Raw genomic sequence first — 25,418 nt, forward strand, 5'->3', positions numbered from 1 at the left:
AGCAAAGCCCATTTAAATGGGGAAGTGGGAAACCAGAAGAAACCACAAGAAACAGAGAATACAAGAGCACCGTGCTTGATTTTTTACTATTGAACGTGTATCCTTGGCAGTGAAGCTGCTTTGCAGCCGCTTACAGAACAAACAGGTTGAGAAACACGCTTTGTGGGGGGGGCGGGGGGGAGTTGGCAAAGTCCCGGATCGAAGAGGCGGCTGGCAGTACTTGGTCTGCGGGGATGATTTTGAGGATGGGGAGGGGAAGGGAGAGGAACGGATCGAGGCAGGAAGGAATGTGGGTGCATATGCCGCAAAGCCCAAGTGGAAGGGAGATGGTGATGGAAGTCCCAGGTTGCTGCCAGTTTTCAGCCCAACAGGCCCCCCACCTGCCCGTAAGTAAAAATATTTTTAAAAAAATGAGGGGTACGACCCCTTGGCAGGAGCTGCTAGTATCCACTGGCACCCACTTAGTTCTCATCTGTAAAATGGGCCTGACCCTCTTCCACCATGTGGACTAGAATGGTGGGTTTTGTTTTCTCTCCACCCCAGTACTGACATCTAAGCTGCATCAGCAATCGGGAGCAGAAAGCTTTCCAGATGCTTTGGACTACAACTCCCAGTAGCCTTGATTGCTGGGCTTGATAGGAATGCCAAGTCCAAACAGCTGGAGGGCCCCAGGTTGTGGAAGGCAAGGTCTCCCACAGGCGGAACACCTGTTCTCAACTCAGCAATCTTTCTGGGGAGCTAAAATTACTGCTCTGATCTCTGGTTCCTTGGTACTGTGATAGTCGGCACATAAATAAATACAAAAGAGAAATCAAAGTCCTTTCCTATGTACAAGGGAATCCAGAGGACGATCGGCACTGCCCCAGAACTACCCTGTAAGAAACCAGTGCCAAATTCCCGGACAAAGGTGGGGTGATGCTTCAGAAAGGGTGGGAAGGCCGAGTCGAAAGGGACGCAGAGCAGGCGTCGGCTTGGTCCGGCGGCCACTGCGACAGCCTCCCCAGAGCCTTCCCGCGCGCCTCCGAGCGACCCCCAGGCGGCCTAGGAGGGGTTCTCCACATCTTGTTTGCACCGCTTGGCCGCGAGGTCCTCGTTGTGCGCCTTGCGGATGTGCCGGTACAGGTCTCCCGACTGGGTGTAGCTCCGCATGCAGTAGCGGCACTCGTAGGGGCGCTCCCGCGTGTGGACGGTGGCGTGGCGCCGCAGCGTGTAGGAGCAGGAGAAGGTCTTCCCGCAGGTCTTGCACGTGGGCACGTCTTCCGTGAAGATGCCGAAGCTGGAGTGGGACTCGTAGTCCTGCAGGTACAGCTGTTCGTGCAGCGGGGGCGTGACCATGTTGGAGAACGTCTGCCCGCTGGCCATGGGGATCATGTGATAGGGGACGTGGTCCTGCGGCAGGAAGCCGCTCTCGGAAGAGGCCTCCTCCATCCCCGCGGGCTCCTCGAAGCTGTCCGGGTGCCGCCCGCAGCCTCCAGCGGGGGCCGCCTCCCCGGCAGACCTCTGGAAAATGCTCTCCAGCCGCAGCTCTGCGCCCTGGCCATCCAACGGCTCCGCCACATCGGGCTCCTCGTCGGAGATGACGATGGCCTCCACCTTGACCTTGATGGAGGACTGGTGTGGCTCCTTCGGGCAGAACGGGCTGAGGCCCCCCGCCCGGAGGTCCCCGTACCTCTCTGGGGTGGGGTCCGTGCCGGAAGGCCCTTCGCCCACGTTCCCCGAAGGAAAGCAGCTGTGCGAAACGGTTTCGGTGGAGCTGCTGGGGCTGGAGAGAGAGACGTCAACGAGGGGGGGCAGGAGGGGCCTGGCAGGCGGGGGAGCCTCCACCCCGGGCTGCGTGGTGTCCGCGACGTCCGAAGTGGAGGCCAGCGGCTCCTCAGTTCCAGCGCGCTCGCCTCCTTTCCGCTCCTCTTTTTTGTTCTTCTCCGCCTCGCCCGGGCGAGCGGCCGGCAGCTGCAAGGGCTGTGTCTCCGGCGTCTGACGCTGGCCCTTGGAGGTGCTGGGCAGATGCTCCGAACTGCCCAGGGAATCCTCTTCCTTCTTCGTGCTGTCCGCTTCCGTCAAGGCGCGGGCCTGCAGCTTCTTCTTGCACACTTTCACGATGTCGTTCATGTGCAAGTAGCTGGCGGCCGCGAGGATATCTTCCACCGGCATGTCATTGAAGGACAGGCTGCCTTTGTACATGAACTCCAGCAGCAGCCCGAACGCCGGCGCTGTGACGATCTCGCTGTTAATGGAGACCAGGTCGCGCTTGTCCAGCCGCTCCTTGTAGAACATGTGGAAGAAGGCGCTGCAGGACGCCAGGACGGCTCGGTGGGCCAGGAACCGCGTGCTCCCCACGAGCACCGTGCAGTCGCACAGGAAGCCCTCGTGCTGCTGCTCCCACAGGCTCTGCAGCAAGTTCTTGCTGTGGTCGGGGAACTCCATGCTGCGGGCTCTTTTCAGAAGGCCAGAGAGACCGACGGCATCGCTCAGCCCTCTTCGGAGAGCAGAACAGGGGAGAAGCAAGAAAGGAAACCGGGTGACTTTTCAGAGAGAGATTTTAGAGGGCCGGCGTGCCAGCGTTCTACTCGGATGGATTAGATTTGGCTAGGCCATTACGATGTCTGAGAACACAGAATGCTGTCTAGTTTAGCAGTGTGTATTTGGACTGGGAGAGGCAGTCCCACGTGGGTAGCCGGCCTGTTGCTCTCCAGATGTTTCGGACTACAGCTCCCATGACCATGGGCTTTGCGAACGGGTTGAGAGCAGTTCTTGTCCAAAACATCTGGACAGCAGGCGTCTGTCTTCTGGAAGACCACCAGCCCTCCTCAGCCAGCATGTGACAAGGGCTGGTGGGCTGGCTCACTGAGGTCCTCCATAGCTGCCCCCCATCGTCCTGGGACTGTATCCCATCACCCCCCTCAGCCGGGTAGCCATGTTGGTTGCCAGCACCCACTGCAATTCCCTTCCCTTGCTGAACTTCCCCCGTTTAATTGCCCAATCGGTAAGCAGGTCTAAAACGAACCCCCGTCATGGTCATCCCAGGCAAGAGCAATCGGTGTGTCTGTCTGAGGATCTTGATGCAAGATTAATTTCGATCTTTTTCTCTGGACTGGCAACAGTGTGCCCACTTCCAGGCCATTTCCTTTTGGAAGCCACACTCAAGATCCAACCCCACCCACCCTGAGCCCCACTTCAGCTGTGCCCCTGTATCTTCCCCTAAGAGTTAATCCCCCCATATATATATATGTGTGTGTGTATGTATATATACAATTTGTAATAATTCTTCATTGTCTCACTTGCTCGCAACATTTTTTTGCTCTCCCACTCCCATAAAACCTGAAGGACCCCCACCCCTTATTCTCCTGAGCTGGGGGGGGCTGCCCCCACAGCCCACAGCACATTTTCCCGTGGCCCCCAAAATACATCTCCAGGACCCCCAAAGTGACCCCTCCCCTCCCCCACCCAGACCCCACCTGACCCCTCCCTTTCACAAGCCCCGCCCTCCTGGGGGCGGGGGCGCGTGCCCCCCCATAGTATAGGATAAGTAGGTCTCCAGCGGAAAGCGCCCTTCTTCCTCCCCCCCAACAGGGGGTGCGTTGGGTGCTGGAGGAGCCCCTTCTTTCCCCCACTTACCCACCACAAAGCAGAGGCCTCGAGGGACCCGCCCCCTCCTGTCTGATTGGCCGTCCGACCCTGTCACTCTCTCAGAAGGCCGGGCTTCGCGGAGCTTCAGCTGTCACTCTCTGGCCTCCTCTCTTCCTGAGTGGTTCTTTTAAGGCCCGCCTCTCCCGCCGCGCTTATTGGGGCTCTGTCTCGCCCATCTGTCGCTCTCGGCCAACCTTGGCTCAACTTGGAGGCGTAGGCAGGTGGGTCTTACTCCGCCCGCTCTTTCTCCCCATTGGTCCGACCCAGCTCCATCAATCATGGTCAACGCAAAGCATTCCGTGGCTTGTGATTGGACGAGCCGTACATGAGCGACATTCTTGAATCTAAGTGGTTATTTCGCCTCTTGCCCTTAGCCGTGATTGGTAGAACGGTCCCAGAAGAGAGGCGGAACTTTGGTTTCCATGGTTACCCAGGTGGTGTAGGCTGGTGCAAACAAGAGCAAAAGGCAAAGAAATAGAAGAAAGGAATTGCTGCTGATGCAAATAATTCATGCAAATATATGCAGATAATATAATTCCTCACTGTCCAACAACATTCAGGAGAGGAGAAGCAAAAATCCCTATTTTTTTTAATCATTATTGAGTATTATTGCTTTGGTTATTTAGCATTAATATGATTGCTATTATTAAAAAAAACTTTTAATGCTATTAATTCTGCCCATCAGGCTTACAATTTAAAAGACACAAAGCACCTTCTTGCTAATAAGGTGGTTCATTTTTACCTTGTATCTGTTTCAAAAAATGGAAACAATTTATGTATATATATCATTTTATACAAACTTTTAAATATTTTTTCATTGTATGATTTTTTCAAAATATGTAACAGAATTGCAATGTATAAAGTTTATAGACTGGGTGCACTGCATTTTGGAGTAATAATAAAAAAGAAAAAAAGGAAGCCAACCAATTTAACATTCCAGTGAGCATAATGATCAGGTAAAAGATTTTTTAAAAATACTGATACTAATGCTTGCTTGTTTATTTGGAGAAGCAAAAATGTAGCATTAAGCATATTTAGGATGTTTATCAAAGCACACTACTGCTACAGCATTTTCTTGTGCATGAGGAAACGTATATGTCCAATTTGCCTCATTCAAACTGAATCTTTGAATGATTCATGGAGACGGCTAGACATGCAATGCTACTTTGGGGGATTTTTTTGTGCAAAGTGTCATTCTATCCCATTGATTTCCTATTTGCAATCTGAAGTGGTACAGCCCTGACCCCGTTTTACATTCTCATCCATTTGTGAGGGCCTGGTAGAGCCAGAGAGAAAAAGATGGTTCTCCACAAATGAACCTGGACATCTATTCTTTTCATATGGCTGCTCTAGCTAGATATATTAATTCTCCTGAGTTTGCTATGTTCAACCCAGGGTTAACAGACTGCATAAGATAATTGTAATTATTTAATTCTAAATATGTGCAGGTTAACTTTTAGGGCAGAGGCAACTTACAAATAAAAATATAAACTCCAGTTTCTTCTATTCCTCACATTGCTGAAGCAACTGTTTAAAATGTATCAGAATTAAACACCACACGTCTATAACTTAGCTTGAATAAGGGCAAAACCCAATCTAAAACCAGCAGCAATTCAAAACATTCACAAGCCCAAACTCAGCTCAATGTTATAATTCAAAGCAGGTTGAGAATAGTTTCCTGACCTTCCCAGTGCGAAAAGCAGTCTTAAAACAACTCACCCAAGTAAATAATAAAGAAATCCATAATGAAAAGGACAGAAAACCCTCCAGATCGAGCCACCATCAGCACAGTCAACCCCCACCATAAAACACTACAATGCGAAACGTGTGTCCCACAATTGGCAGAATTCCACCTGTTCCTCACATCCTAGAATGAACAAACTCGTCGATCACGACAACCAGTTCATAACTTATACGGGAAAACCTGGGCAAAGGATCGTGTCTGCTTGGTGCCCCACCGATGACTCAGATCCTTTGAAACCGAATGGTCTTATCACAAAGGTGAGGCTCTTTGAAGGGCAACATGCTTCATTCCGCTGAAGAAACCAGCCTTGCTGAATTCCAGGCCGGCCCCCCAATCCTGCCACGTGGGCCCAGACATCTGCCCCGGAGTCCTTTCCTTTGGGTACCCCCAAGAGGTGGTATTCTGTGGTATCCTTTGATTCTGTGATGGCAAGTTCAAAGAATCAACTGGATGGAAGGGGCTGGCTAGCCATCGGGTCCAACCTGCTCGGTGCAGGACTCTGGGTCTCCCATCCCGATTCCAACCAGGCCTGACCCTGCTTTAAGCTTCCAAAATCAGGCAGGATCAGGTACATTCCAGCAGGAGGGTCTTTCCCAAACTGGATCACTGCGTCTTGCACTCGCTCGCTTGCGTCCATGCGCAGCGCATATGTTCCGCCTCCTTTCAGCAGCTGCCGCTAGGAGTCACCCCGAACGGAGCAAAGTCTGTGTATAAACAACCCGCCAGCCAATTGCTGCCTACCATTTGAAATCCATCCCGTGGGTTGTTTTTGAATCGCTAACGTTTTTGTGACTCGCCACAGAGTCCCTTGACAGATCGCCTGTGCCTTTGCGCAGCCTCTTCTGGGGTAGAGCGGAAGGAGCGCTAAGCTGGCGCTGCGGAGCCCCGCAGGTCCGTCCGTCCGTCCGTCCCCCAAAGCCACATGAGGAAGAAAGAACCCAAGCGTCCGGGCTCGAGGGAAACCCCTCTGCGGAGATCCAGTCGCCTGCAGCAGGAGAAAGTTGGGGCACAGGTGAGAGAGGGGAAGTGTGGCAAGGGGCGGCTGCGGCTCGGGAACAGGATGCAGGAAGCCCTGGGCTGGGTCCCCACCAGCTCCGTCCTGAAAGGCCTGACATCAGTGACAAAATAACGCATCAGCACCACCTGATGTCCCGGAGCTGCCTCCTCAAGCTTGGCACCCTTCCGTTCTCCGGATGCTTCCAGCTGCATCGGTCCACCAGCCCGTTCTTCCCATGCTTTTAGGACTGCCGCAGGCTTTCCCTGGATGTTATTCCGCTTCAGCAGCAGGAAGCTTGGAATAAAGTCTTTGATTGCGTCGCGTTCTCCTGCCTGTAGTTTTTCTGTGAGCTGTCCGGACACCCTTGGCTGCGAGAAGTCATGCACAAATACATCCGCTGCAAGCCACATATTCAGTGCAGGGATGATGGGAGGTGAAGTCCAAAGCAGCTGGGAGTTGGGGAAGGCAGGCTTCCCGAGAACTCTGCTCGTGTTCCGACCGGGCTCACGGATCCATGGCCGGATGGTAGGCAGAAGTTTTGTAAGTCACTGGGCGCAGATTTTTGTAGGTCAAACAGCCCGAGGTTTGATGCATGGTCTCTCCTGCTAGATGGCTATCTAGTAGCTGGACTGAGAATGCCCCACTGCGGTCAGAAAGCCTGTTACATCATGCTGGGCCAGATGGATTTATTGGGCTGCCACTGATAAAAATACTGCTTTTTGGAGTCAGCTGGACAGCTCCTCAGCTCAACTTTTCCCCTTCTGAACCAAGAGCAAAGATACTCTTTCTTGCACCTTTTTTAAATTTTCAATTAAATGGAGGCTGGGGGGGGGGGCACAGACCTTGGCTAAATGCCACTTTCCAAATCAGAAGGTCAGTTCTGCTGCCTCAGATACCTGGCGGGATGTGGATGAGCAAAGGAACCAGTCCGATAGTTTGAAATGTTGGTGTGGTCAAGGATCTAAAAACACATGCGTGTGAGTCAAAGACAGGGCAGGTAAATCGAATATGTTCAGTGTAACCATCTTAATTTCAGTCCTGTTGAATCTTATTGAACCTGGATTGCCATGTTCTCCCAGTGCCTTTGCAACCAAACGGCAGAATACATGAAAGGTGGAAATACTTTGACGCTTAACAGAGCAATTGGTTTAAATTCTAGTTTTCCTTCTATTGGGTAAAAGGACTAAATACTCCATTTTATTTAAATGAGAAGGGCAAACAAGAGGTCTGGGGCGTTCGTGTGGGCCACGGGTTCTAGTTCACTCAAGCTCACTGGCTGACCTTGGGCCAATCCCCGACTTTCACCCAAGCCTACCTCACAAGGCTGTTGTGAGGATGACGTGGTGAGGAGGAGAAACACGTATACTGCCCAGGCCCTTGGAGGAAAGCTAGGATATAAATATAAGCGATAAAGACAGCCAGCCCCCATTCTTCTGACCCCAAAGAGAATGACAGATGCACAGCAGGAGTGTTACATGCTCTCAGAGCTGGGGTGAGGAACCTGTGATCCCCATCAGCCTGAGCCTGCAGAGCCACTGGTCGGGGATGATGGGAGCTGCAGTCCAACACCAGCTTGAAGGCTGTATGTTTCCTGTCCCTACCTTAAGACTTGATACGCGCATGGAGAAATGGGACGCCTCAGTGGGATTCTGGACATCGCGCCAATGAGCATGAGTGGGCCGGCAGGTGTTCTTTTGCACATTGTATTTTTGGAGGGCCGTGGATCAGTGGCCGGCACCTGCCCTGCCCGGGGGGCTCCCCAGCCCAATCCGCGGCCCCCTTGATGGGAAAGACCACTGGGAAGCAGGTGGCAGAGAGACCCTCTGGAGCTGAGAAGCCAGGCTGGATGGGCTGGCGGCCCGAGGCGGGAGAGGGCGGTTTTCTGTGCGCCCTTCTCAGGAAGTCGCGCCGAGCGGCTTCGAAGGCGGCTTGCTGCTCATATCTCGCTGTCACTCCGAGAACATCTGCATGGCCTGTCTCAGAAAGGAAACTCCCAAGAGAGGAGGGCTGGTGCTCACGGCACCATCCGAATAACGGCCACGAGAACCGCCCCCTCGCTCGCATCCTGCCAACGCAGGCGGTGGAGCTGCTGACAGGCCACCACGGGCTTCCTCTGCAAAGACAGGGTGACTTTTTCACTTTATGCTTCCCCAAAACATTTCTGCCAGGGAGGCTGTTCCTGGATGAGCACCTCCCCCCCAAGATGGGGAACCTGGAGACATCGAGGGAAGGGAGGACTACACCTCCCATCCACCCTGACCACTGCTGGTGCTGCTCGGCAGATGAATGTCGTAGTCGGCAATATTTTTACAGCAAGCATTTCCTCAACTCTGTGGCATATTTATTCCATTTGTAATCTTGCTTTTTCCCCTTCAAGGAACTCCGGACAGCTTCTGTAATCTTCTTCCCCCTCCTCTCCATCTTATCCTCACAACAACCCTGTGCGGTAGGGTAGGGTAAGAGTCAGTGCCTGGCTCAAAGTCCCCCAGTGCGCTTCATGGCCAAGTGGAAGCCAGAATTTGGATCTCCTGTGTCCCCGTCCAACACTAACTCGTGCTCAAACCTCAACCCCACCACGGTTCTGTTCACGTAGCTGAGTTCACACAACACAGCAAATTTAAATGTGGGTTGTTGGAACTTGTGACTCCATGCAATGCAATGCCAAGCTACAGGGACTCCTGGACTGATTCTTCTGTTTCTAGGTTATTTTACCCTCCCCGCCTCATGTTATAGCAAGTTTGGTTTTCTATCAAGTTGTTGTATCACAAAGACCTAGATTTTTACAATCTCGTGAACTGGGCTGCGTTGGCAGCTTTGGGCAATGATCTGGCAGCCATAAAACACCCAGCACAGAAAACAGACTGCTCTGGCAGCAGCTTCTGGGAGGTGAAATTCAAAACTTTCAGAGATCTACCTTCTGCCCACTCCTATTCTAGCACACCTTTTCAGTAGGGCAAATAAGGAAAGAAGTATAAAGTTTTGATGTATATTTTTGATGTTTTGTTGTATGTTTAAATGTTTGTCGTAGTTTATCATGTTGTAATTGCATGTTTTGAGTGGCTGTGAACCGTCCGGAGGGCTTCAGTTATAGGAGGGTGTAGAGCTGAGGCGGACTCAAAAGGAAAATGAAAAAGCATTCCCTTAGGGGGCAGTCCATTGGGGCTAAAGCCCTGACTTTTTCCTCTGGAACCCCCCATCACTCTCTCACATGGTGGGCATGTTGTGAGCGGAGCCGGGGGTCAGACTAGATGGCCTGGGAGACCCCTTCTGACTCGCTCTGTTTCTATGTTTCTTGTCCATGGGCACTTTTGTCCTGGCAGTTCTGGATCTTTTTGCACCTGGAATTCTGTACCGGGGAAGCCTGTGACCCGGGACAGCTGTTTGACCCCAACACAATACAAGCCCCAACACAAGCCGTGTGACCTTGGGAATAAACTCAAGAGCAGCCGGAGGCTTTTCGCACGCAATAGCGAAAGGAGAAGCATGAAAAGGGAGCCGAGGCAGCGATGCCACCATGCCTTTGATGCGTCTCTACGCAATTGTCGTTTGCAGGGAATGACAAGCTCAGAGAAACCACAAGGCGCAGGAGGAAGTCTCTCCAGGGATGTTCTTCAGCCCCGGGAGAGCATCAGAGCATACCGGAACCGGGTGGAGGCAGCCAGGGACCGCTCGCCCAGTCCACCCAGTCCAGCCAGGGGTCCCTTGGCACTCTCAGAACCACGACCTCAGACAGAAAGTGGGCAGCCCGTGTTGGAACAAGACACGACGCTGGTGAGACTGGGTTTGGGTTTTTCCCAGCTGATCCAGAGCTGCTAGGGAGAAGGCATCGGGGCACGGGGCTTGGTCCAAACCTCCCCCCACCTTTCAAATTAAGGGAGAAAGCAAACCTTCAGGAACAGTGCTTAAATGCTTCCTGGCTCTTTCTGCTTTAGCGCACTGAACGGGAGGCAGGGCGAGGGGGAAGGAAAGAACTGCCAAAAAAGGGGAACTGCGCCACCCAAACCAAAAGTGAAGAATGATTTGCTTATGCCCGTTGGTCCGCGGAGATGCACGGGCCTGGGGCGTTGAACAAAGACGAGCAAAGAGCAACCAGGTGTTGGCCGAAGGGGGTTAAGCGGCGACAATGACGCCCGTGTCCCTTTTCCTTTGCAGTTCCCTTTTGTCAGGCTGAGACGACTGGCTGCTTCTCAGGAAGATGGGCCTCCCCCACAGCAAAACAGGGCAAAGGAGGTAACGGAGGGGGGAGGCGATGGCGAAGAAGAGGGGTCTTTTCCGAGATGACCCTCAACACGTCTCCCATTTCTTTACCGGCGGCCCAGCATCTGCTTTGCCAACTCGCTTATAAATCGAAAGGCAGACGGTTAATATCCCCTCAAGATAAAGGAATTCAGCCAGGCGACATGTTCTTTCGGGATGAGCCAAATGCTGGGAGTTGCCTGTGGAAGGACCGGGGGGCCTGGTGCCTGGAAAAATATTAATGCAAGGTTTCTAGGGACTGTTTCGAACATGGGAGGCAGGCCGGCAGGTGGGAACGGCTGCTGTCTATTCCCAGAGCATCCCGCTTTTCCAGCATTTCGGCCCTGGGAATGCTTTGGCTTGGGTTGCACAGGAACTGCTGTTTGGTTCACACCAGGGGAATTTAGACAACCACACCTTGGTTTAATAAACTGAGGTATAAACTCCCATCCGCTCTAGCCAGCACAGCCAATGGATCAGGATTCCGGGTGTTGTAGGGCAGAAGTCCCAGGGGCGACACGTTGCCCACCTGGACAAGCATGCTGGCGACCCACACGTCCCCTTCGCCTCCTTCCTTCACAGCAGGAGCAAAGAAGCCAGAAAGTCTCCAATTAAACACAGTTCCCACCTGCACTGGGAAACAATGGTTAGCAAGTTTCAGAAGCCAGGATGAAGCCACGGTTCAAGCCACGGTCTGATTATCCTGGCTTGTTCCAAATCTGTTATTTGTAGTTTCCCAGTTTGGAAACAGTTTGCAAACTGAGAAACTGACATTCTAGTTGACAGAAGACTTTTGGGTTGGTCTGTTTTGCTCACCCCGAGGGTTATGTTTGCAGGCCAAGAAGTTCATTTATATCTTGGCTTGTTAAACCAAGAGGCACCTGCCGCAATGCTGTCTCCTCCCTGTTTCTTCAGCTGCAGAAACCAAACATTGACTGGGAAGTGGTGAAAGACGAAAGGGCACGGCTGCAGGTACTGGAAGCGCGGAGGCTCCGAGGAGGCAAGCCGGTGCCTCCGGAAGACAAGCCAACGCCAACCCTGCACGGCGAGATGGACAGCAAAGGCCCCAGGTGGCAGGCCAGGCCGACAATGAGCGCCGAGTTCAAGAGGCCGGCCGAGAAGGCCAGACCTTCCGCGGGGCAGAGCACAGCGCTGCCCGCAGAAAACACCAAAGCGTGGAGCAGGGTAAATTGGGAGAATGCCAGTGGGCTGCTGACCCACACAGCCCCCTTTTCTTAGGGGCAGGAGGTGAAACTACTGAGCCGTCTCCCAGACAAAGGGGGCAGTTACGACGCACGGCATCATAGGGCGGGCACTGCAGGGTGAATCAAAGGTGGACGGGGCCGCGCTTTTGCCGAGGGTGTGCAAGCCAGCAGGACCCCCACCCCCCGATGGCATCGCTGCCCACAGCCCCAGCGCTGCCCATGGAGAGAAAGGCTGCAGATCCTGGGCTCCGGAGACCCCCTCTTGGGAGAAGAATCCACTGATCCCTCTCTTCTCCTCCCCGCATGTCCTTAAAGCCTCTCCGGTCTCGTTCCACGCTCGGCTCTCTGCTCGTCTTGCTTATCCTGGGCCTTGGCTGCTGGCTCGTTTGGGAACACGGAAGCCCTTCATCTTTGCTGGGGATAATGGGGTATGGACAGCTGACCTGGAGTGGCTTTCCAAAGCTGTGGAGTAGGACGGAAGAGTGCAGCTCGCAATGCAGGTAAGGGCTGCGGACTGTTTCGGAGGCCCTTCTGACTCGCCCTGTTTCTCTGTTTCCTCCTTGTGTGATTTTTAGACTGTGTTTTTATGGCCTGTTTTGGCTGATCAAAGTGTTTATTCTGATATCAGGGTTTCCCCACTGCTGTTTTATTTACTGGACTCCTGGCCTGCCCTATTGCCATGATTTTAATCATGGTTTCTGTATTGTTGGTGCAAGTCTCTCTGGGACTGCTTTTTGCACTGGGAAGCGATGCACACGTACTTGTAACGGCCATTGTCTGATGTATGGAAGCGCCGTTTCCTGCTGACAGGTCCCTGCAGGTTTTCAGCATCCAAGAAAGCAGCTCCAATGGAAGAGGGCCCGAGGTTGGAGAAACCCCCCTTTTTTCACCTAACCTGAGACTCTCCCCGACTTCTCTCTCCTTTGCCCATAGCTTGGTGCTCGTGGAAAGCATCCCAGACACTCTGAAGTACCAGTCCCTGAAACCTCACAATCCAACCACCTACCAGGCCTGGATGGACCTTCTGGCCAGAGCCAATAGCAGTGTGGAGATCGCGGCTTTCTACTTTACCCTCCGAGATTCAGATGTGCATGTACAGGATCCTTCCTCGTGGCAGGTCGGTGGCTCGTTTGGGCCCCATGGTTCATTCTGTTGTTGTTCGTTGCTAAGTCGTGTCCGACCCATCACAACCCCATGGACAACATTCCTCCAGGCCTTCCTGTCCTCCACCTTCCCCTGGAGTCCAGCTAAGCTCACACAGTCTGCTTCAATGACTCCATCCAGCCACCTCAACCTCTGCCATCCCCTTCTTCTTTTGCCATCTATTGTTCCCAGCATCAGGCTCTTCTCCAGGGAGTCCTTCCTTCTCATTCGGTGGCCAAAGTATTTGAGTTTCATCTTCAGGATCTGGCCTTCTGAAGAGCCGTCGGGGTTGATCTCCTCTAGGACTGACCGGTTGGATCGCCTTGCGGTCCAAGGGACTCGCAGGAGTCTTCTCCAGCACAATTCAAAGGCCTCAGTTCTTCGGAGCTCAGTCTTCCTTCCAACAGAGCCAACCTCAAGGAACCAAGGTTCAATTTGGATGCCAAGAAGTCCTTCCTGACAGTCAGGACCCCGAGGGTGTGGAATGGGCTTCCACAGGAGGTGGTTGAGGCCCCATCGGTGAGGGTGTTCAAGGATAGGCTAGACATGCCCATAGTGGGCATGTCGTGAGCAGAGCCAGCTGGAGCCAGGGGTCAGACTAGATGGCCCGGGAGACCCCTTCTGACTCACTCTGTTTCTATGTTTATGGTCCAACTTTCACAGCCGTACATTGCAACTGGGAAAACCATCGCCTTAACTATACGCACTTTTGTTGGCAGGGTGATGTCTCTGCTTTTTATTATGATTCATTTTATTTCATTTAAATTATTTTATTATTAAATTAATTTCATTTCATTTCATGGCAGGGGGTGCACCAGAAAAAGCAAAAGGCATCATCCCCCTGCAAAAGGACATCTATTTACATCCTATTTACAAATGGGAATGCATATTAGAATGGATGAAACGTTGGATTGAGACTTGGGAACTTGGGTTCTAGTCAGCTCACTGGGTATTTTTGGCCAGTCACTGCCTCTCAGCCTGGTCTACCTCACAGGGCTGTTGTAAGGATAACCTTGTAAACCATCTAAGCTTCCTTGCAAGATTTGGAAAAAAAATCAGGGTATTAATGTCATGTAATAGCTACAAAATAAATGCAAATTTAAGAATTATGAGTTGAGTAGAAACATAGGATAGCTCACTATAGTAGGATTATATATGTTTTCCACTGTTGTTTATGGCTTCACTGAAGCCTTCCTTTCACAGTTATGTGGATTTTGGGTTTCTCAGAGCTTCAACTACTAGGTGCTATAAAGAGACATAAAGTAAAGGATGGGTTAAAAATACCCCTAAATATAAAAATTTAACAAGTCTTAATGGTAAGAGGGCCTAAAAATATTATTTTGCTGCCACTTATGTTGAATGATGCATTACATTCCTCATTTTGGTACTGGCTTTCCAAGGCTGTTCATCTCATTTTGATCAATCATTTGGAATGGCTGCCGCTTTTCGAATTTAAACAAAGATTTTCATCTTTGAGTTTCATCACTGGTTTGGTTGGGCATGTTCCCCGAGAACTGGTGCAAATTTTGGAGTTCTGCTCAGGAATCGATTCACTGCATGGTTGCTCTGCAGGGAAAGGCAATTTTCGAGTCGCTGCGGGACCTGCCTTCTCGTGGGGTGATGCTCAACATTGCTGTGAACAGCCCCCAGATGTCCGAGAACGACACGGCCGAATTGGCCCAACATGGTATGTTTTCTGGAGTGGGTGAATTCGAAATGGCGTGGAAGGTGTTCCACATCGATCTGCCTGTATGTCTGCCGAAGCATGGCACCCTCTCTGTGGGTCGCAAAGAATTCTGTGGACATACAATTTATGTCACTCACAAGTTACTCAGGTAATAGCTCCTTTTAAGTCAGCTACATTGGTGCCTGCCGGAGCCAAGTTCACAAAAAGTAATTCGCATTTTGAAAGAATAACCTTCTGAATCTCTAGCCAGTGAGTTTTACTGGGTGACAATGTCTCTCAAGTTCCGGTGTCATGAGAGAGGGAGGGAAAAATACCCAGGCAAGCATGAGGACCAGCAGCTTGCTGAATTCTGTTACCAGGCCGAGTGTAGAACTGCAGAATCAGCACAACCCAACAGGACACTGACTCTGAGCCCAAACTACCATCATATGCTTTTGAGCTGGTGTAGCAGAACAGCTAAAACCACGCACCAAAAACCCTTTGGTTCGAATCTCACCTCTGCCGTCAAGTTGCTCAGCATCGCTGCTCTCCCTTGATCCTCAATTTCGCCTCTGCCAAATAGGGCTTGTTTATGGATTAGATGGGAAGCCCGGTGGTGGCCGTCTGCAATACAGACAGCAATAATAATATAAGAGTAACAATCTAAAATCACGACATTTGACAATAATGTAAGGGGAGAGGCCGCGTCTTGGTAGAAGATCACCGGCTCAGCATGCAGAAGTATACCTAGGAAAGAGCCTTTCCCGGGAACCTTGGAGAGAGAAGCACTGCCGGTCAAGGCAGCTATTCAGGTTCCTATCTAGATCAGCCCATTGCTGCAAATGCTGAGGACTGGAAACTTAGTTTAGTTTTAGAGGGGGACCATAGCTCCGTGAGAATCTGCATCCACTACTTGCGAATAGTCTCTGCCTGGGTCACGGGCATCTTTAGGCATCGTTAGAAAGCGCTCTGGCCAGAACCTTGGAGGGCCGCGGCCAGCCCGGCCCACCGGTGTGGGGCGGACCCTCTCTTATGTGGGGGGCATCAGGCACGGCTTTGCCCAGGCGGTTGGGCACGGCGTGGCCAGCTCCAGTGACAGCTTTGCTGGAAGGCTCAGCCAAATGAGAGTGAGAGCCAGTGTGGCGTCGTGGTGAAGAGCCTGGGACTGGGACTCAGGCGATCCGGGTTCGAGTCCCCGCTCAGCCATGGGCCAGTCACAGCCTCTCAGCCCAACCTACCTCACAGGGTCGCTGTTGTGCGGATAAGATGGAGGAGGAGATGCAAGCTGCCTTGAGCCCTTTGTAGGAAAAAGGCAGGATATAAATCGAAAAATAAAAAATAAAAAAAAAAATGCTGCGCCGCCCCAACCAGTGCGGCACGAGCGCTGGGGCTGCGGCCGGCGGGCGCGCGACTTGCCAGGGCTGCCCCCAGCTCCCTCCAGCCTTCCCCTCCTCCTCCTCCTCCTCTGCAGGGGCGGACGTGCGGCACGTGGACATGAGGCGCCTGACGGGCGGCATCGTGCACACCAAGCTGTGGGTGGTGGACCAGCGGCACGTCTACCTCGGCAGCGCCAACATGGACTGGCGCTCCCTCACGCAGGTACTGCCCGGGGACGGGGGCACACCGAGCGGGCCAGTTTGGCACGGGGCCTCGCCAGTGCCAGCTCCGGGGGGCTCTGGGAAATACCCCCTCCCTGGCTCCCTGTCTCTCCGCGCACCTCCCAGGGCCACCGGCAGGTCTTGCCCCGCTGGCTCGCTGGGCGGGTGGCTCAGGAGAGGCCGATGGGCAGCGGCACCTGCCGGGCGTCCTCCTTGCCGCTCGCATGAGCCGGGGAAGCCGGTGGGCAAGTGGGAACCTCCTTCCTGTTCGGAGCCCCGTGTTGCGTCCTCCCTGCTCGGTTCCTGTGAGGAAGACCTGGCTGCTATTTCCAGTGAGGAAGGCGATTCCTCTTCCCAAGCCCCTCATAGCCCCCCGAGACAGGGTGGTCCTGGCACCGTCCCCAGGGAGGGATCCAGCTCCACGGAAGCTGAGGAGGAGGTTCCACAGGCCGCCGCTTCCCCGTCCGTGCTTTCAACCCCTCCTTCCTCCCTGGGCCTTTGGCCATGCTAGGGACACGCTGCAACCTCCCGTTGCCGCTCCCAGCTGGATCCATCGCTCACAGAAGGCCCACGGCTGGGGAGGTCAGGCTGCCTGAGCAGGGAGGGCCCATACAGAGGATGCACCGGGCATCGCGCGGGGGGGTCCCTCTCATGGGATTTTTCGTTGCAGGTGAAGGAGCTGGGCGCCGTCCTCTACAACTGCAGCTGCGTGGCTCGGGACTTACACCGCATCTTTGCCATCTACCGCATCCTGGGCAAGGAGGGCGCTGCCATCCCGGCGGTGTGGCCTGTGGGGCTTGCTGCCCAGTCCAGCGTGAGCCACCCGTTGAAGCTGCAACTCAACGGCACCAGTGCGGAGCTGTATCTTTCTGTAAGTCTCGCTGCCTCTGCTCACAAGCCCTCCTTCCCCAGGGTCTGGGAGAGGTCTGTCTCATTAGGGACGGTGAGGACTAGGACCTTGTGTGGATCTGTTTTGGTAGAGCAGCCAACAGGCAGCTCTTGTCTTTAAAGCAAGTGTGGAGACCCTCTTTCAACTAAGAGCTGAATTCCACTTTGGAGCAGCTGGGTTTGGCCAAAGACAAAACCCCAAGATGCTAAGCAATGCTATAATATTCTACATTAAAATGATTGCAAGTTTTATTTGTTTATTTAAAACTTTTCTAGACCGTCCCTTATCGTGGTCTCAAGATGGTTTAACAATGAGACAGTACAAAATAAAACACAGCATCCTAATAAAATGTCCAAACAATAAAACCCCTAATTAAAACAACCAAGTCTTAAAACATTGGGAAAATAAAAAGTTTTGATGTAGCCTTATCAAATATACCCTTTTTGGTTTTTAACCCAGCTTGGGGATTTTTCGTTATCGTAAGTGTCTGCCTAGCTCTGTCTATTATGTACAGTCTAGTATTTTTAAGGATTTTTATCTTTTATTTATTTATCAGCAGCTTTTCTATCCCGTCCCCTACAGAATGTCTCGGGACGGCTTCCCTCTTTTAAACTGCCCAGAGGGTTTACAGGGCAGGATAGGAAGGGAAAGGAAGGGAAACTCAGCCTTACAAGATGCATTTTAGCTTGTTTGGACAGGGGAAGAGTACCCAAAAGTCAGAAAACTACCAAATGGAAGAGGGTTGGGCCTTTGGGGGAAATCCTAGGTTGGGCCTTTGGGGGAATCCTGGATCAGCACAGGCCATCTTAAACTTTTCATGGCTGCAGAGCTCCCCGCCAGCCCTGTGCTCCCAAGGACGGACACCAGACCTCTCCGCCATCCTGAACACCATCGACGATGCGGAAGACTTCGTCTACATTGCCGTGATGGATTACGAGCCTCAGTGTTCGTTCTGCAAACCCAGAAGGTGGGGAGCAGGTTCTGTTTCTCGTGTCTGTCTTCCACCTTTTCGCGCACTCGATGCCGATCTTGCCGACGGAATTGCCGATCGAAATTGCACTTAAAAATACGCGCACGTGGGACCAGACCAAACGCGGGCAGAAAAGCGTCAAGAATCTTTCCCTCATTCACTGAAAGATTGCATCCATTTTAAATTGCCAAATTCAATTCATAACATAGATTGATTTGATTGCTTGATTTTTCCTAATTCAAGGAAATGCATATTCTGAGGGTGACAGAAGGTCAAACATGTAACACTCCCCGCTCCCCTTTGCTTTGTAATAAGGGCACAAGCAATGTGTCATTAGACGGGCAAATGGTGTCCGAAGCTCCCAGTCTTTTTCCTGTCTAAATGTGCACTGGAATACAGCGTCAGCCTCTTTTCCACAATTTGAGGATAGGCCTCGAGGCTGATGCAGTGGCTGAATGAAAAACCCTTTCCCCCTCAGAGCGGCTACCTATGACGCTTTCCCTAATTAAAGCCCATCACAAGCATCGCTCTATCCCATGCTCTCACCTGGCGCTTGACAGATGCTCAAGACCACGTGGACCGGACCGCTGTTCCGTCTGGCCTAGTATCCTGCCTCCAACAGTGGACAGCTGAAGACGGGGACGAGGGACTCCTCCTTCTGTCTGTAATACCAACTGTCCTCCTAGGTTTTGGCCCGTCATCGACGACGCCTTGCGCACTGCGGCCTGTGAGCGCCGGGCGAACGTGCGTCTCCTCGTCAGCTGTTGGCAGCACTCCAAGCCGGCCATGTTTGTCTTCCTGGAGTCGCTGCGCGTCCTCAGCCACGAGCCGCTGCGTTGCCCCATTGAAGTGGTGAGTCCTGGAGCTGGGGAACGAGCAGAAGCTGCTCGCCGTTGGCTGAGGAGCAGAGCTGGATCAGTGGGGTGGGCAGAAGGGGCCGTGGCTCAGGGTCCAGCCTGGCAGTGGATGTCAGTGTCTCAGGATCAGGCCCTGGTGGGTCCAGCGAGGGCTGGTGCGGTCCGAAGCCCTGCAGAGCTGGTGCCACTCGGAGTATACCGCGTGGTAGAGGCAGGTCCGTTTGCTCAATGCCAGATCTTTAAAACTTGATCGGCAGTGACCAACAGCCGTGACATCTTCTGAATCAAGGGGGCGAGAGGTCGAATCTTCACGCTGGTTCTCTTGCAGCCATGGCTGTCTCCTTTCTTGCAACACAGAGAACGGGCCGACCTTACAGGGTTGCTAGAAGGATCGCAAAAATCAGGGCCAGCTGCTCTGCAAACGTCCAGAAAGTTCCATAAATATTAAGCAGCCACTACAAGAAAAGAACTTGTAGTTATTATTTCTAACATTTTTTACAAATTCCACATCCTCCAAAGAACTGAGGGCAATGTACAGTTTGCCCTGGCCCATTTATCTTCACAACAACCCTGCAAGGTAGGACAGGGAGAGAGAGAATGAAGGTGACTCGCCCAAGACTCACCAGGGCAGCGTGCAAACTTGAACACAGGCACTTGGCTCTCTAACACAACTTGGCACACTCCAGCTTTGCTGCACTCCAATTCAGGAGCGATGGGAATTGCAATCCAACAAATCTGGAGGCTGCCAGATTAGGGAAAGCGGCACAACACCCATTTTTGGATTGGTTTTAGTAATCAACGTGGGTTTTTTCTTTTTCTTTCCAGAAACTCTTTGTGGTTCCCTCGGAGGGGGAGCAGCCCCCGATCCCGTATGCCCACGTCAATCACAACAAATACATGGTAACAGACCGAGTGGCCTACATCGGTACGTACCCCTTCTCCGTGTTGTCCCGTTCCCCTTCTCCCCACCACCCACAGAGCCCGTCGGGATGCCCGGAACTTGGCTGGTGGGTTGCTTGCTACACTTAGACCTGGTTCACACATCGCGGTGGCAATTCTCGGCCTGTTTAAGCCAGGAATTGCAGACAAGCGCCTCACATCTACTTTTGAGTAACACAGGAATGCCTTGTTGCTGTGCGCTAAGGTTCGCCTGGCACCGACTTTATTTTCTTTTTAAAAAGGTGAAAACCTTTTTATTTGCCCACCATGTTAAGTTTAGGAATTTTTAACCTGGTTTTAACTATCTACAGTCACATTATGGTTTTGTTTTGTATCTTGGTTTGGTTTTCATTGGTGAGTTACTGTTGGTTTCATGTATATTCTTAAGTATTGCTAATTGTTGTTTTGACTATGAGTTGTTTTGATTTCTGTAAGCCATTCTGAGATGCTTTGCTTACAGGACGGGGTATAAATATTTGAAATAAATATGCAAACGAAAAGCACTGGGTTGTTTATGGAGCAAACAACTCGGAGTTAACTCAATTATTTTTCACATTTTGACATTTGGGTTAACTTTGTGCTGTCCAGCCCCAAGCAACCTGGAGTTTCTGGGTTCACAACCCACGCGACAGCCCAGGAACGGTGTATTCCCGGGATTTTCAGCAACACATTTTGCACCTGTCCCTGGAATTCCTTGGTTCCCCAAACCAGGAATGGCTGCCTTGGCCAACAAGAAGGTCTTAGACCTGTGCTTCCAAGCAGGAGTGCAAGGAAGCCCTTCACCTGCCATGTCTCGTTCACCTTCTCCAGGTACCTCCAACTGGTCAGAAGATTATTTTGTCAACACCACTGGCGTGGGGCTGGTCATCAAAGAGTCTGAGGCTGCCCCAGGACGCAGCCTTCGCCAACAGCTGGAGGACGTCTTCCTCCGGGACTGGACCTCTCCCTATGCTTTCCCGCTCAGCCACCACTGGGAGTGTGCCAAGAAATGAGGGGGTGCCGGGCCCCCTGGAGGAAGGGCCCTCGGCCCTGGAACCACGGCTCTGAACGACTCCAATCTTTTGAAGGGACACGGGCCAGGAAGGGACCACACTCGCTCGCTGATACTGCTGTCTGAACCCCAGCTTTGGGGTGCTTTGGCGCAGGGAGGGGGACCGTGTGCCTCGCCAGATGCTGGACTGCAATTCCCATCAGCCATCACCATTGGCTTTGCCGGCAAGGGCCGGCGAGAGTGGCAGCCCAGCAGCCACAGGCCTGCTCCCCCCCCCCCCCCGCCGTCCTGCCAGCAGAAATGTGAACTCGTAACAGGAAAAAGAAGGGAATTTTTATTGTCTCGGCTAGGGAGGGAGGGAGAAATCCGTTGCAAGCTGTGTTCCTCCACCCTGCTTCCCTGCAGCCGTGGGGATGCCGGGGTTGTGGCCCAAACTGCAAGCTGAAGCATTAAAAGGGACAGAGGTTCAACCCCTCGGCCTGCCCTTCCCTAACGGCAGAGCACAACGCTTCCCGTCCATATGCCTCAACCACTTTTCGGAGAGCAGAAGCCCTCCCCTTCCCTGATCTTCTCTTCTCCGGGATACAGAGTACCCCTCTGTCCCTCCTGGCCTTTCGGACTCCTCACCGTCCTGGCCGTGCCCTTCTCTGGCCACACTGTCAGGAGACTTAAATCGGGCACCTGGCACTGCCTCCCCCTTGGAAGTTTCGTGACTGGAACCTGGGGAGGGAGCCCGGAGCCCACGAAAGAGGCTAGCGAGCCCCTTCCCTGGCAAAAATCGAGCAAGCGCTAAAGAGCCAGAGCGAGGTGAGGGGAAGCGGAAAAATTTGGTGGGAAGGCACTGGCGTTCGCCTGCCGATACAGCCACGCTTCCGGTGCCTGTGCAATTTGGAAAGGCGATCCCACTGGAACCAGGGCTATGCCACCTCTGGCTGCATATTCTCCAGGGCTTTTTTTATTCCAGGGGCTTGGATATGGGCCATTTTTAAATGAATTTTTAAATGAATTCATTTGAAATGAACTGAATTTCATTTTTAAATGAGTTTAAATGATTTTTTTAGATGAATTCGGGGGGTGTTGCTTTTTTGTGTGGATCATAGATACCGGGAAAAGTTCCGCTGGAAAGAAACGGACAGGGAATCTTTCCTCGGGTTGTTTTGTTTCAAAGCTCCGTTGATTAAACAGATCTATTTTTCTCAGGGAGAATGCTTGAAGTGAGAATGGAAGTGCCTTGAAGTCTATATTTTTTAAGCATAACGTAAGGGAAATGGATGGCTCTTGAAGGGGTGAGCACCCCCTCCCTTGCAGCTTTTATTTTCAGCTTTCGGGGAGCTGCTCCGGGCAGTCCATGGTGGTGGTCCTGTTCTGGGGAGGAAGCTAAGCACAGGGAATGCTCCCCAAAGCTCAAAATGAAGGCTGCAATGGGGCAGGCCCATGGATGCCGGAGGCCCCGGCCTTCCTGGGCAGAGCACCTTCCGTGGGCTTGTGGAACGGCAGGGTGGAGGGAGGAAGGGGCATTCGCTTTCTCTGGCAGAGTTTATTTTTGATATTATGCCGATTTTTAAATAAAGAAGTGCCAAATGTCAGCCTGCGGGGGTGTTTCAGTTCTTGGGGGAGGGCTTGGGCTTGGGCTTGGCGGGAGAGTCAAGCCGGGAAGCATCACGACCCGTGTGGCCACACAAACCCACCCCAGCAGTAGCCAGCGTGAGGAAAGGCGACAGTAACAGGCCTGGACTCCAACTCCCATCAGCCGGCAGGGATGATGGGGCCCCGCAGCCGCTTTTCCCCTCAAATCAAGCATCCTTCTCCTTCATCAATACACTGCTTTTTTGCAGAGATCGGTGCCTTGAGGAGCCAGGCTCCTAAGGACAAAATACAGGGATTTTTGCAGACTAAACCAGTGCTGGCACACACAGGCTTCTCCTTCTATGGGTCTGAGCCCCCTAACTTTGGCACCCAGCACTGCCCTGAACCTTGACGCTATTGCCCCCCCCAACGCAGCATGCAATTCTTCCAACCTGCCTTCGCGATCTGCGAGCCCACCGGGAAGGGGACGTGCAGAAACGCGGGGCATGGCGGGAAAATGGGCGGGCCTATGCAAATCGCCCGCCAACCACCCGCCAAAAGGGAGGCAGGCAGCGCAAAAACCGTCAAGACCGGGCACATCGGCATTTTTTGCACCTCTGCCGCCCGCCAGGAGGGCGCAAACCTGGACCGCCGAAGCAGGAAGGTTGTCCGCGTGCATCGTGCGGGACTCGCAGACGATGCGTCTTGCGATGCGGCGCCGGGAGCGCAGGAGCGCCGTCTTCCTCCCGGTGACTGCGAGACCATCAGAATAGATGTCTACTCCGCTTCTGCAGAGCAGCCGTATCGCTTCTCGGCCTTTTGGCTAAGATCAAGTGTAGTATCTGTTCTTATCAGTTTAATATCTGATATGTCCTCTATTTGAGGACTACATATTAAATGGATTTTTGGCACTGGGAGATGGAATAGGGGCTTGCTCCATCCACTCCAAGCATCGACCTGGTATTGCAGTACTTCCAGGAACGGTGCACCTCCCCTCGGGGAACTAATGCGGTTCAAAAAACAGAATTAATTATTATTTAGTTTTTACTTCTATTTAAGTTTTTTGCAGGAGTTTATCTCGCGGTTGTTTCCACCAACAAGACTAAAGCAGGAAAGCTGATACCTCTAGGTGAGTGGGACTACACACTAATACAGTGGCCAGGAATGATGGGAATTGTAGTACCAGAAGCGTGTAGGGCTACAGCTCCCCTCAGCCCCAGCTAACACAGTGGCCAGGAATGATGGGAGTTGTAGTGCCAGAAGTGGGTGTTTTCAGATTCTTGGAGTACCTGGAGAAAAGGCAATAGTTGGGGGGGGGTTGATGTGTGTGCGTGTGTGTGTTTTAGAGGAATGCAAAATGATGCCATGCCTGAGCAAGTGGAGAGGAGAGATTTTTCTTTTGCATAAAAAGAAATCCAGGGAGAGCAGCCCGGTGGGAGATTCTGAAGAGAGCCAAGGAATTTCTCCGTGTTGTGCACAGAGGGAAACTGAGGAATTTACCTCCACACAACAGAGTGCTGTCCAAGGGTGTTGGACAAATATCCAGGAGTTTGACTGCTGCTGATGGTGATTGCCGGGGAAAATATCAACAACCTCAGATATGTAGATGATGCCACTCTCACGGCAGAAAGCGAAGAGGAACTAAAGAGCCTCTTGATGTGGGTGAAGGAGGAGAGCGCAAAAGTTGGCTTGAAACTCAACATTAAGAAAACTAAGATCATGGCATGCGGTCCTCTCACTTCCTGGCAAATAGATGGGGGAAAAATGGAGATAGTGGCAGATTTTATTTTCCTGGGCTCCAGGAGCACCACAGATGGGGACTGCAGCCAAGAAATTAAAAGGCGCTTGCTCCTGGGGAGGAAAGCTATGGCAAATCTAGACAGCACACTAAAAAGCAGAGGCATCACCCTGCCAATAAAAATGTGTATAGTCAAGGCTATGGTTTTCCCAGTTGCAATGTATGGCTGTGAAAGCTGGACCATAAGGAAGGTTGAGCGCCGAAGGATTGAGGCCTTTGAATTGTGGTGCTGGAGGAGACGCCTGCGAGTACCTTGGACCACAAGGCGATCCAACCGGTCAGTCCTAGAGGAGATCAACCCTGACTGCCCTTGAGAAGGCCAGATGCTGAAGATGAAGCTCAGATACTTTGGCCACCTAACGAGAAGGAAGGACTCACCAGAGAAGAGCCTGATGCTGGAACAGCAGGTAGCAAAAGAAGGGGAAATTTCGAAAGGGGACACATGGGCCTTGTTTCTTCTTTTTAGGAGGGACAAAAGAGGTGGTTTGAAGCACTGAGACCGAGCCATTTTGAGGTGGAAAGAGGCCAAGCCAAGAAGACCCCAAAATCCGTTCCTTGAGTAGGGCTGAGGGTTGAGGCCTGTGTGGGGAACGGGCCTTATTTACCTCACAAACAAAAGCAGCCTTTTGTTTTCGAGACGTTTCTCCCTCCCTAACTGGGCTGAGTGGTTAGAGCAAATTCCACCTGTCCTGCTTTAAAAACAAAACAAAACTCTCCATATTTCTAGGGCTGAAGACAGAAAACCTCCCACAATATTCACTCTCATGTTCACTGACTTTTTATCTAGTGCAGGTAGCATTTTCCTCGCTTTTGGCCAAAGGATCACACGGCACGTTTTCCCGCCCTTGCGTTGAGTTGACTCCATTTTCTCTTCTTAAAATCAATTTTCTCAGGGCATAAAGCTATGTAAGTTTAGATAGGAAGAAGGCCTACAACTCTCAGCATGTCCTACCCTCCCCGCTTTTTTTGGCTGTCTAAAATTGTATGGAATTGTGCCTTTAATTTTCTATTTGCTGTTTGGGTTTCTCTCTTTACTACTTGTGTTTGGGGAAGATGTGGCCCTTCAGCTGTTGTTGTGACTACAACTTTCACAATGCCTAACCAGCTGTTTGAGCAAATGGCAAGAAAATGGGTCTGCCATATTTCTATATTATTATTATTATTATTATTATTATTATTATTACATTTCTAT

At 52.1% G+C, this 25,418-nt stretch overlaps 3 protein-coding genes and 1 non-coding gene across 7 annotated transcripts in view; 3 read left to right on the forward strand and 1 right to left on the reverse strand.

Moving 5' to 3' along the window:
• Positions 1–76: 76 nt before the first annotated feature.
• Positions 77–6,234, reverse strand: ZBTB3 (zinc finger and BTB domain containing 3). Of its 2 annotated transcripts, none has more exons than XM_044448462.1 (3): positions 6,113–6,234; positions 3,616–4,071; positions 77–2,476 (listed from the first exon to the last, which is right to left on the reverse strand). In XM_044448462.1, exon 3 carries the CDS (start codon positions 2,422–2,424, stop codon positions 1,042–1,044), a length of 1,383 nt encoding a protein of 460 aa, XP_044304397.1. In that variant the 5' UTR covers positions 2,425–2,476; positions 3,616–4,071; positions 6,113–6,234; the 3' UTR covers positions 77–1,041. The 2 variants fall into 2 exon arrangements, with proteins under 2 accessions (XP_044304397.1, XP_044304396.1); XM_044448461.1 differs by having other exon boundaries at positions 5,347–6,234.
• On the forward strand, positions 6,209–22,448 carry LOC123032527 (5'-3' exonuclease PLD3-like). Of its 3 annotated transcripts, none has more exons than XM_044448458.1 (13): positions 6,209–6,383; positions 9,921–10,139; positions 10,521–10,598; positions 11,526–11,789; positions 12,125–12,309; positions 12,743–12,926; positions 14,525–14,639; positions 16,090–16,217; positions 16,887–17,087; positions 17,933–18,072; positions 18,762–18,927; positions 19,758–19,857; positions 20,682–22,448. In XM_044448458.1, exons 1-13 carry the CDS (start codon positions 6,294–6,296, stop codon positions 20,861–20,863), a joined length of 2,052 nt encoding a protein of 683 aa, XP_044304393.1. In that variant the 5' UTR covers positions 6,209–6,293; the 3' UTR covers positions 20,864–22,448. The 3 variants fall into 3 exon arrangements, with proteins under 3 accessions (XP_044304393.1, XP_044304394.1, XP_044304392.1); XM_044448457.1 differs by having other exon boundaries at positions 6,210–6,383; positions 11,520–11,789; XM_044448459.1 differs by lacking the exons at positions 9,921–10,139; positions 10,521–10,598 and having other exon boundaries at positions 11,520–11,789.
• A 783-nt stretch (positions 22,449–23,231) lies between these two features.
• Positions 23,232–23,422, forward strand: LOC123032738. The gene has a single exon (XR_006416536.1). It is a non-coding gene; the product is annotated as a U2 spliceosomal RNA (small nuclear RNA).
• Positions 23,423–23,489: 67 nt separating this feature from the next.
• SDHC (succinate dehydrogenase complex subunit C) overlaps positions 23,490–25,418 on the forward strand; it is a 21,179-nt gene continuing 19,250 nt past the window's right edge. The window contains exon 1 of the mRNA XM_044448475.1: positions 23,490–23,557. The gene's annotated coding sequence lies outside the window, so the exon portion shown is untranslated. The remainder of the gene's footprint in view (positions 23,558–25,418) is intronic.

The sequence above is a fragment of the Varanus komodoensis genome, unplaced genomic scaffold, assembly GCF_004798865.1.
Source record: "Varanus komodoensis strain SLA01 unplaced genomic scaffold, ASM479886v1 scaffold55, whole genome shotgun sequence".
Lineage (NCBI taxonomy): Eukaryota > Metazoa > Chordata > Lepidosauria > Squamata > Varanidae > Varanus > Varanus komodoensis.